This window comes from Rhinolophus hipposideros, assembly GCF_964194185.1.
Source record: "Rhinolophus hipposideros genome assembly, chromosome: 2".
In the NCBI taxonomy this organism is placed as follows: Eukaryota; Metazoa; Chordata; class Mammalia; order Chiroptera; family Rhinolophidae; genus Rhinolophus; species Rhinolophus hipposideros.
The window spans coordinates 62,110,213-62,121,112 of record NC_138048.1 but is presented as its reverse complement, the minus strand read 5'-3'; the positions used below and the strand labels follow the sequence as shown (position 1 = coordinate 62,121,112).

At 50.0% G+C, this 10,900-nt stretch overlaps 1 protein-coding gene across 1 annotated transcript; it reads left to right on the top strand.

The window, feature by feature from the left end:
• The first annotated feature begins 1,047 nt into the window (after nt 1-1,047).
• ABCF3 (ATP binding cassette subfamily F member 3) lies at nt 1,048-8,982 on the top strand. Its single transcript, XM_081066977.1, has 21 exons — nt 1,048-1,173; nt 1,400-1,547; nt 1,686-1,765; nt 2,265-2,311; nt 2,510-2,607; nt 2,708-2,830; nt 2,990-3,256; nt 3,582-3,662; nt 3,752-3,811; nt 3,912-3,968; nt 4,084-4,106; nt 4,219-4,274; nt 4,390-4,590; nt 4,688-4,764; nt 6,780-6,824; nt 6,904-7,036; nt 7,625-7,713; nt 7,816-7,907; nt 8,068-8,200; nt 8,343-8,430; nt 8,519-8,982. The coding sequence occupies exons 1-21, from the start codon at nt 1,101-1,103 to the stop codon at nt 8,675-8,677; spliced, it is 2,130 nt and encodes a 709-aa protein (XP_080923103.1). The 5' UTR covers nt 1,048-1,100; the 3' UTR covers nt 8,678-8,982.
• Nucleotides 8,983-10,900: the final 1,918 nt, after the last annotated feature.

Sequence of the window (10,900 nt, the reverse complement as noted above, 5' to 3'; positions counted from 1 at the left end):
AGGCTTTTCAGCACTTCCAAATAGTAAACTTGGTTAACTCTTTGTCCAGTTGGTACAAATTCATAATGAATAATCGCTCTGATATCAAAAAAGGTTAACAACATTGTTTTGACACTTGATTTGGACTGACAGAACATTTTTGGTTGTAGAGCATTGGCTGACTTCCATTGTGCACTTTGACGCTTTGTTTCAGGGTCGTATTGGTACAGCCATGTTTCATCACCAGTGATAACACGGCCCAAAACATCCTCTTGCCTCTCCAAAAGGTCTTGGCAAACTTTGAGTCTCCTTTGCTCTTGTTCATTGGTGAGCCACTATGGAACCATTTTTACACACCTCTCATGCCAAGATTTTCAGTTAAGATTTTCCTGACTGTTTCTCTATGGATGTTTACGTGGTCTGCTACACTTCTCACAGTCAGCCGATGATTTTGATGCACAATTCGATGAATTTTTGCAGCGTTTTCGTCAGTTCTGCTTGTTACTGGCTGTCCTGATCTCTTATCAGTGATACATTCTCGTCCCTCAGAAAAATGTTTAATCCGTTTGTACACTGCTGTTTTCTCCATGGCATTATCCCCATAAACGTGGACTAACATGTCCCATTTTTCACTTCAACTCTTGCCAAGTTTAATAAGAAAATGTTTGCTCATTGCTCTAATTCAAGCTCAGACATTCTCCCCATGGCACACAAAAGCAAGCCCACTGTGCTTTATCAACCACCGGTCTCTTGGTTGGTTCCCACCCTCCAGACCTTGCAGCGTGTCCTACCCCGATAAACCCCCGGCTCCCGTGTACCACGCCCCGCCCCCTTCTTGATCTCTACCTCCCAGAAGGCAGTGAGACCCCGCATAGGAGGGTAATTTTTCAGCGGAAAAAGCGTTGCGCAAGCGCAGAGAGCTGCTAGGGCGTAGACTGGCGCCTGCCCACGGTTTCTTCAGCCCCTTCCATCCCGCCCACCCGCTTGCGCGCACTCCGCGCCTTTCTTACGTCATCACTACGCATGCGCTTTGGCAGGTGGGGCGGGCTTTCGGGAAGGGTAAGGGGCGGGCCTTGGCCGAGGTCTCACCGCGACTGCGCGGACGGGAGCCCGACTGGAACATGGCGACGTGCGCTGAAATCTTGCGGAGCGAGTTCCCCGAAATTGACGGACAGGTCTTCGACTACGTGACGGGTGAGCGGAACCGAATCAAACCGCTGGGGAGGCCAAAGTGGATGTCGGGGGTAAAGACTAAGAGAGGGCAGTGCCGGAGGCCGCTCCTAGGCCTCTCCTCTGCGTGACCTCTTGTTCCTCGGGCCGATTGGGTCTGGAGCCGGGGCTGGGGCCGCGGTTCGGGGGCTAACACTGCGTGTCTGTCCGCCCGACCCGGTGTCTTCTCGTCCTGCTACGCCTGGCCCAGGCGTCTTGCACAGCGGCAGCGCGGACTTTGAATCTGTGGATGACCTGGTGGACGCCGTGGGAGAACTGTTGCAAGAAGTGTCCGGGGACAGCAAGGATGACGCGGGCATCAGAGCAGTGTGTCAGCGCATGTACAACACTCTGCGCCTGTACGTCCCAGGGCCCGGCGGTGTGTGAGGGCGGCGGGCGGGGTCAGGTCAGGAGACAGAAGGCGAGGGAGGAAGGGCTGATGGTCATAGAGCTTTTCCTCCACTTCTAACCCTGCGCTTTCTGTCCCCGCCGTCAAGGGCTGAGCCACAGAGCCAGGGAAACAGCCAGGTGCTGCTAGACGCCCCCATCCAGCTGTCAAAAATAACGGAGAACTACGGTGAGAGACAGGGGAGATGGAACTAGCTACCCTCCCCTTTTGCTCAGCCTCCAGCCCCCAGCCACCCGACCCCTGGAACCCAGGACTCCTGGTACCACTGTCACATAGGCCAACATTGGAGAAGTCACTGACTGTCTTTACTAAAGGCAGCAGAGCCCATTGATGAAGGGAGTAGCGTTGGAGGGTGCGCCAAGCTCCCGGCCATCGTAGGAAGCATATGGGCCTTGGAGCTGGACAAACTTAGATTCACCCTCCCCCCCCAGTTTTGTGACTTGCTAACCAATTGCATGCTCTTGTAAGAGTTGCTTATCTGCCCTCGTCTCTATATCCTTAATCTGTGAGATACCTTTTTTATTTAAGTGCAGGGAGGAGGATAGCTATCTGTCTTAATACTGTAAGGCTTTCAGGAAAATGTCTATGTCTGGTTCATATTAGTTACTCAAAATGCTAGTTTCCCTTCCCTCAGGAAGAAGGTGACTGCTTTTCTTATCGCTTACAGACTGTGGCACCAACCTCCCAGGACTGCTAAAGAGGGAACAATCCTCGGTGAGGAGGAGGAAGAAAGGGAAAGGGCTGTGTCTGTGGTTGGGGTAGGAGTTGACTGTCTTTAAATACGGGAATATTTGTCTGGAGGATTTCTCCTTGTCTTTCCCTGAGTCTTTAATTCTGGTCATGATGAACAGAATTGAGAGGGTTAACTTGGACCTACACCTTAGGGTGAAATGGTTGTGTTTGGACCCTTAGACAGTGAATGCAAAGAAGTTAGAGAAGGCTGAGGCTCGACTGAAGGCAAAGCAGGAGAAACGCTCAGAGAAGGACACACTCAAGACCAGCAACCCTCTGTAAGTTTAACAAGCAGCGTTGAGAAGAGAGTAGAGCCGCCTCTACAGGGATGGAAGGGTGGTTGGGAGTGCTAAAAGCCATCCATTTCTTCCTTAAAAGAGTCTTGGAAGAGGCGTCAGCCAGCCAGGCAGGCAGCAGAAAAGAGAGTCGGTTGGAGTCATCAGGCAAGAACAAATCGTACGATGTGCGAATTGAGAACTTTGATGTGTCTTTTGGCGATAGGTGAGGAAGTGACAGGGGGGGTATGTGTGATGTTTTTGTTTTTCCAATTAAGGGAGAATTTGGAGAGATGAAATGGGGCTAAAAATAATGTTAGGTTTCTGTGAGACTTGCTGTACACCTACGTCTAGAGCACCCTTTGTCTTTCTGCTCCCCCTGCAGGGTACTGCTGACTGGTGCAGATGTGAACCTGGCCTGGGGCCGCCGCTATGGGCTGGTGGGTCGGAACGGGCTAGGGAAGACGACACTGCTGAAGATGCTGGCCACCCGCAGCCTGCGGGTTCCAGCCCATATTTCCCTGCTGCACGTGGAGCAGGAGGTTGCTGGAGATGACACCCCTGCCCTGCAGAGTGTGTTGGAGAGTGACACTGTGCGAGAAGACCTTCTGCGGCGGGAGCGGGAGCTCAGTGCCCAGATTGCTGCTGGCAGGTGAGGGCTTTGGGCTGGGGAATAAAGAGCAGCGTGAGTATGAGGCACAGCTATCCTTCACAGAGTGCCTGCCATAGTCTCACAATCTGAAATTTGCAGGCCCATCCCAGGATGCAGCACAGCTTAGAACTTAGCACTGAGGCTCTCCAACCCTTGTTCCTTCCGCAATACCGACGGCCCTCACTGCTGTGAGCAAGTCCTCCCTCTGCTCTATTCCTGTCCCAGCAACAAGGCCGTCAGTTGCCTGCTTTCCAACTGCATAGGGTGCGTCCTCTTGGATTGCCCCCATTCAGGCTGATTTCTCTTCCCCCCATCCCCACCCCAGGGCCGAGGGCTCAGAAGCGGCACAGCTGGCAGAAATCTATGCCAAACTGGAAGAGATTGAGGCTGACAAGGCGCCTGCCAGGTATTTGAAATTCCCCCTTTCTTCCTTCACATTTCACCTTTTCCTCTGATTCCTGTTATAACTGGATTCTTCAACTTCTTCACTCCTAGAGCATCAGTCATTCTTGCTGGGCTTGGCTTCACCCCTAAAATGCAGCAGCAGCCCACGCGGTGAGTGAGTGGCCCTTGCCGTTTTTGTCTGTGAACACTGTTGGCTCACCTGCCTGCCCTGGTGAGCACCCACCTCTGATGCAGCTCTGTCTGTCTTTAGGGAGTTCTCAGGTGGCTGGAGGATGAGACTAGCCCTCGCCCGGGCCCTGTTTGCTAGGTGAGTCTCCTGGGCCTGTGTGTGGGTACACTATGGGGAGTGGGCCCTGGCTCCTGGGAGGTAGCCATGAGCTGCTGACCTGAAATCTCAAGCCTTGCATTCTTCTTTTCCATAGGCCAGATCTTCTGCTGTTAGATGGTGAGTTTCAAATGGGGCACCCTGGGACTTTAGGGTGTGGAAGGGTAGCCGCACCCAAGTTCCTGGTTCTTTAGCCTTTCAAACCCAAATGTGTCTTCCCCCACTTTTCCAGAACCCACAAACATGCTGGATGTAAGGGCCATCCTGTGGCTGGAGAATTACCTGCAGGTGAGTGCCTGCAGGTGCTGGAGTAAGTCTAGAGGAAGTCTGCCTCCAAGACACTTGGGGGGCTGGGAACTGACTGCCCTCCCAAACTGGGCCTGCCGTCCTGTGACCCCCTCAGACATGGCCCTCCACAATCCTGGTCGTCTCCCACGACCGAAACTTCCTGAATGCCATAGCCACAGACATCATCCACCTGCACAGCCAGCGGCTAGATGGTTACCGGGGAGACTTTGAGACCTTCATCAAGTGCAAGCAGGAGCGGCTCCTCAACCAGCAGCGTGAATATGAGGCTCAACAGCAGTATCGTCAGCATATCCAGGTGTGGGAGCAGGCAGGGCTGGGGGCCCCATTCCGTGGGCAATAGAGTGGCAGGGAGTGAAGGGGCCTGACCAGTGCCTGCACTCATCCCCCTGCAGGTTTTCATTGACCGGTTTCGCTACAATGCCAACAGAGCCTCTCAAGTACAGAGCAAACTCAAGATGTTGGAGAAGCTGTGAGTACAGTGTTGTCGACCAGGCCGAGTCCTGTTCTCCTAATTCCTGCCTCGTTTTATAGGCCACCCCTTGCCCTCTCATTCTAGGCTTCCCCTTTTCTAGAAACCAACTTTCACTCCCTCCCCTGCAGGAAAGAAGAGTATTCTATAGTGTTCTCAAAAAGTTAATCTTGTCCCCAGGCCTAGACAACCACTAATCTATTTGCTGTCAGTATGTATTTGCTTATGCTGAGCATTTCATATCAATGGAATCATAAAACATGACCTTTGTGTTTTTAGCTTAGCATAGTGTTTTTGAGGTTCAACCATGTTGTAGCACATACCAGTACTTCATTCCTTTTTACGGCCAGATAATGTGCCGTTGTATGGATACACCATATTTTGTTTATTGATTCATCAGTTGATGGACATTTAGATTGTTTTTCCTTTTTGGCTCTTAATGAATAATGCTGCTGTGAACATTCGTATGCAAGTTTTCGTGTGAACATGTTTTCTGTTCTCTTGGGTGTATACCTAGAAGTGGATTGCTGGATTACATGGTAATTCTATGTTTTACTTTTTGAAGAATTACAAAATGTTTTCTATAGCAGCTGCACCATTTTACATTCTTACCAGCACTGTATGAGGGTTTCAATTTCTTCACACCCTTATCCACATTTATTATCTCTCTTAATTTTAGCAATCCTAGGGGCTGGCTACTTAACTCAGTTGGTTAGAGCATGGTGCTGGTAGCACCAGGGTTGCCAGTTCAATCCCCGCATGGGCCATTATGAGCTGCGCCCTCCGTAAAAAATAATAATTTTAGCCATCCTAGTGAGTGTGACATGATCCATCATTGTGGTTTTGATTTGCATTCCTTTATGACTAAGGATGGTGGGCATGGAAGGTTTAATCTTGAAGAAACATTTCTAGAAGTGCTGGTGTAAGGGGAGCCTAAAATCATAAGGCTTAAGATTTTGTGACATTGAAACATACATCACAATACGTTAACTACAAAAAGCGTAATCCTATTTTTTCAGCGTATAGTGAACTAGAAGAACATATAGTCATGCGCTGCTTAACAGCGTTCTGAGAAATGCGTCATTAGGCGGTTTTGTCATGCACAAACATCATAGAGGGCACTGACACACACCTAGGTGGTACAGCCCACTGCACACCTAGGCCGTGTGGTACAGCCTGTTGCTCCCAGGCCACAAGCCTGTACAGCATGTTACTGTACGGAATACTGTAGGCAATTGTAACCCAATGGTATTTGTGTATCAAAACATATCAAAACATAGAAAAGGTACAATAAAAATATAGCACAAAAGATGAAAAATGGTACGCTTACCATGAATGGAGCTGGCAGGACCGGAAGCTGCTCTGGGTGAGTCAGTGAGTGAGTGGGGAGCGAATGTGAAGGCCGAGGACATGACTGTACACTGCTGTGGCTTTATAAACACTGTGCGCTTAGGCTCCACTGAATTTATAAAACAACATGAGATGAAATCAAGCACAAGAGGAAATGATGCCATCAAGAGAAGTGGTAAACATGAGATGCATGAGGCTGCTGCCGGCATCACAGCACACTGTTTCACAGCTAACTTTATTTATGAGTAGAAAGAGTGCATTCTAAAATAATAAAAAGTATAGTACAGTAAATGCATAATCAGTAATGTAGTTATTTATCATCGTTATCAAGCATGTGCTGTACATAATTATACCTTTACACGACTGGCAGCACAGTAGGTTTGTGTACACCAGCGTCACCACAAACATATGAGTAATGCGTTGCACTACAACACTTTGATGGCTATGATGTCACTAGGGGATTGGAATTTTTCTGCTCCAGTATAATCTTAATGGGACTACCGTCATCTTTTATCTGCCATTGTTCACTGACTCTAAAACAAGAATGTTGTCTGAGTGGTGGGAGAACAAGCTTTTCTAAGTTTTCTATGAACTGTATTACTTGTGCAATAAGAACAACGTTATTTTTTAAAATCATATATCTAGAGCGCCCCTTTTCTCCTCAGACCAGAGCTGAAACCCGTGGACAAGGAGTTGGAGGTAGTGATGAAGTGAGTGCCGGGCCAGAGGGGCTGGTGGGGAAGCTCTTATTTCTGGTCACCTGGAGCTCTTCACCTCCATCTCCTGCAGGTTCCCCGATGGGTTTGAGAAGTTCTCACCGCCAATTCTGCAACTGGACGAGGTGGATTTCTACTATGATCCTAAGCACGTCATCTTCAGCCGTCTATCTGTCTCTGCTGATCTCGAGTCCCGCATCTGTGTGGTATGGCTGCTGTTTGTTCCCTGGTCTCTCCCACCCCAAATATGTGCTGTGGATGGGCCCAGGTCCTCGGGCTACAGAGGGAAGAGGTCCACAGGAACAGGCGTCAGCCTGAGCCAAGGACTTTGCTGTACTTACACGGTCGCCGTCCTCCAGCCCCACAGGGCTGCCCTGCAGAGACGCAAAGCCTGGCATGTGGTACTTTATGAATACTTAGAGCAGTATTTTATCTTCGTGGTCTCAGCTCTGAGTTTTCTCAAACCATGGAACTTGGAAGAGCCTGGGCTTCAGGGTCAGACTTCAGATCCTGACTCTGCCATTTCCTAGCTTGGTTACTAAGCAGTTTTCTCCTCTTTAAAGTGGAGATAACATCTACCCCGCTTGGTTATTGGGAGAATTAAATTCCCAGCACTTAGTAGATACTCGGGTTTTAGGTTCTCTTTATGTCTTTACTACTTCCTTCATTTTTCTCTTCAGTTCCTTAAAAATATTTTTTAGTTGTTGGAAGTCACTGGGACCACCCAAGACCAATTCTCATCTCTGTGCCCCACATACGAATGCTCCTTAAAGTTCGCGTGTTTCTTCTTATAGGTTGGGGAGAATGGAGCTGGCAAGTCGACCATGCTGAAGCTGCTTATGGGGGACTTGACACCTGTTCGAGGCATCAGACATGCTCACAGGTAGGGCCCACACCTCCACTCCCCAACTAGTTGTACGCTGTAGCCCCTCTCCTTTCTGCTCGCTGCCCTCCATCCCCCTTCCACGTTCCCGTCTGCCCACAGGAATCTGAAGATTGGCTATTTCAGCCAGCACCACGTGGAGCAGCTGGACCTGAATGTCAGCGCCGTGGAGCTGCTGGCGCGCAAGTTTCCTGGTGTGTGAGGGGTTTGAGTTGAGGAAGGAGGGCCAGGGCTGACGCCTAAGGCAGACCTAGCTTGGGGAGGGGCTGAGCAGCCCCCCCACCCCCAGTTTAAGTGGGGCAGGGAGAGGGTGAAGGGAGGGAGCTGGGCCATGATGGGGTCGGCGTCTTCCAGGACGGCCTGAGGAGGAGTATCGTCACCAGCTGGGCCGCTACGGCATCTCTGGGGAATTGGCCGTGCGCCCTGTTGCCAGCTTGTCCGGGGGCCAGAAGAGTCGTGTAGCCTTTGCTCAGATGACCATGCCCTGGTGAGGCCTCATTTTCTGAAGCTCTTGCCTTCCCTTTTCCCTCTCTTACCTAGTAGAAAACTATTTTCTTATTTTGTAACAGAGGAGTTCATTTTCTTTCACCCCCCCATAACTGACCCCCTTCCTGGGTTCTGCCTTCCAGCCCCAACTTCTACATTCTGGATGAACCCACAAACCACCTGGATATGGAGACGATTGAGGCTCTGGGCCGTGCTCTCAACAATTTCAGGGTAAATGTGCCTTCACACTGCCCACTGCCCCGCAGACCTCAGCACTCCTTAGGGCCCCCCTGAGTGCCTTTGGTCTCCTATCTTTCAGGGTGGCGTGATTCTGGTGTCCCACGATGAGCGCTTCATCCGGCTGGTGTGCCAGGAGTTGTGGGTGTGTGAAGGAGGCGGCGTCACCCGGGTGGAAGGGGGCTTTGACCAGTACCGCGCCCTTCTCCAGGAACAGTTCCGCCGGGAGGGCTTCCTATAGGGCCCCTGGGCTGAGGACTGTGCCAGGACACGGACTAATCTCTCAGGCCCCTGGTCTGCCACGTGGGCGGCCGTCTCTGGGCCATGGACTTCACCTGACTTTGGGGACAGCCTCATTCCCAATTCTCTGCTTTTGACTGGAGCACCCTCTGCACAATCCGAGGAGTCCCATCTAAGGACCTGTGAGGGCTGGTCTTCCAAGCGGAAGGGGTGGGGGTGCCTTCTGGGGTGATAGATCCCCCCACTGCCCCAGCTCTGACTGGGCCCCAAGTGGCTGCTGTGTAAATTAAATCTCCTTGCCTCATCTCTGCTGTTCCTGGCAGGGCTGCAGTGTGTTAAGGGGTGTGGGCTCTCTGATTTGGTGTTTTCCTGTGACACTTGTGTCAGTCACACGGAGGAAGCTATAGCATCACCAGCCTTGTCCCTGGAAGGAGACATTAAAGCCGCTGGCGCTTGGAGGTCACCTGCCTGACCCTGCAGTGGGCTGAGCTGATGGAATGAAGGGCACTGCGTGACATCACTGTGGTGCTGTTCCCGGGAGCCCGGGCTCGGCCCCAGCCTCAGCTGAAGAGATCTTGGTTTCTGCCATCTCTGCCTCACTGCTTGAGAGAGTGAACTCATTGTGTAATCTGGCAGCCTTCGACGTGGTTGCCAGCTGCTTTCTCCAGTACTCTCTGGCCCAGGCTCACCCTGCTTCTCGGATCTGGACCCTCAGATGAGGCTGAAGAGAAACCGAGAAACTCTTTGTCCCCACTTTGCTGGTGTGACTTTACTTTATTTTTCCTCCAACCATGTAGGAGGGGCTTGGGAAGTAGGGAATTGAGAATGGGGTCTCATGGGAAGAAACAGAGCACTTTGTTTTCAAATTAAGCAGTTTGTAAGTGGGGATTCTAACAGAGGTAGTATGATTTATAAATACTGTTTCTTGAAGACTCAGCTGCTACCGTGTTTCCCCCAAAATAAGACCGGGTCTTATATTATTAATTTTGCTCCAGAAGACACTTTAGAGCTTATGTTCAGGAGATGTCATCCTGAAAAATCATGCTAGGGCTTATTTTCTGGTTAGGTCTTATTTTCAGAGAAACACGGTATATGTAATTTCTATGCAGAAGACACTAAAATAGAGACATTGCTTTGTTCTCAGTGACAGTGGAGAAACCAGAGTCAACAGAAGGAACTTGCTGGCTTTATGGAGAATTGTAGTCACAAAGCTCAACTGAGGAATCTTAACTCAGCTGCTAAAGTTATTGTGGTATACCGTGTTTCCCCAAAAATAACACTTAGCTGGTCCATCAGCTCTAATGCGTCTTTAGGAGCGAAAATTAATATAAGACCCGGTCTTATATTACATATTATATATTAGTTATGTTATATTTATTATATAAGACCCGGTCTTATATTAAAATAAGACCGGGTCTTATATGTTAATTTTTGCTCCAAAAGACGCATTAGAGCTGATGGTCCAGCTAGGTCTTATTTTCAGGGAAACGCGGTTGGTAGCTGGGAGGGAGATACATATTTTGGAGTGAAGGAGAATAAAGACAGGAAGGCTCTATTGATTTACCACAGAGCAGGCTGTGATGGATGGATGAAGCCTGCAGGAGGGCACTGAGTAGCCTGCCTTCTCCGTCTCCCTCACTCCTTTTCAGAAGTCTGAGGTGCTCCTCGAGTCATTTCTGTGGCCAGGTGCATGCTCACACTCCCGAGAGCCTTCTCAGCCTCCATCACGGCAACCTCAGACCTGCGGGTAGGCCCGTTGGGAGCCATCTGGTGTAGGGTCTGTGCCTGCCTATTTGCCGGATTCTCAGCATCTTCACCCCTCCCAAGCTTGTGAATCCCAATATGAGTTCTCCCAACTCCTTAGAGTGTTGGAGTGTAGCCGAAGGGTTCTGGAACACAATCTGCTTCTTTTGGAGGTAGATGGCTTTCTGTACGAAGACCACTGGAGTTGGAGTTGGGTCTAAGATCAAGTCCCAGCTCCGTTACTGGTAATAGAAGGGTCACCAGCATTAGCTATGTAACCTTTTGAAACACCTCCTACTCGGTTTCTTCATAGGATTGTGGTGAGGATTGGCTGACAAGCACATAATACATAAATGCACTGAGAAAGTGATTCTTGTGAGACCAGTCTCATTTGAAGGACTGTCATAGGAAAAGGAGTGAATTTTCTCTGACTCCAAAGGTAGACCAATTTGGGCTAAACGGAAGGAAAACTTTTCTGATA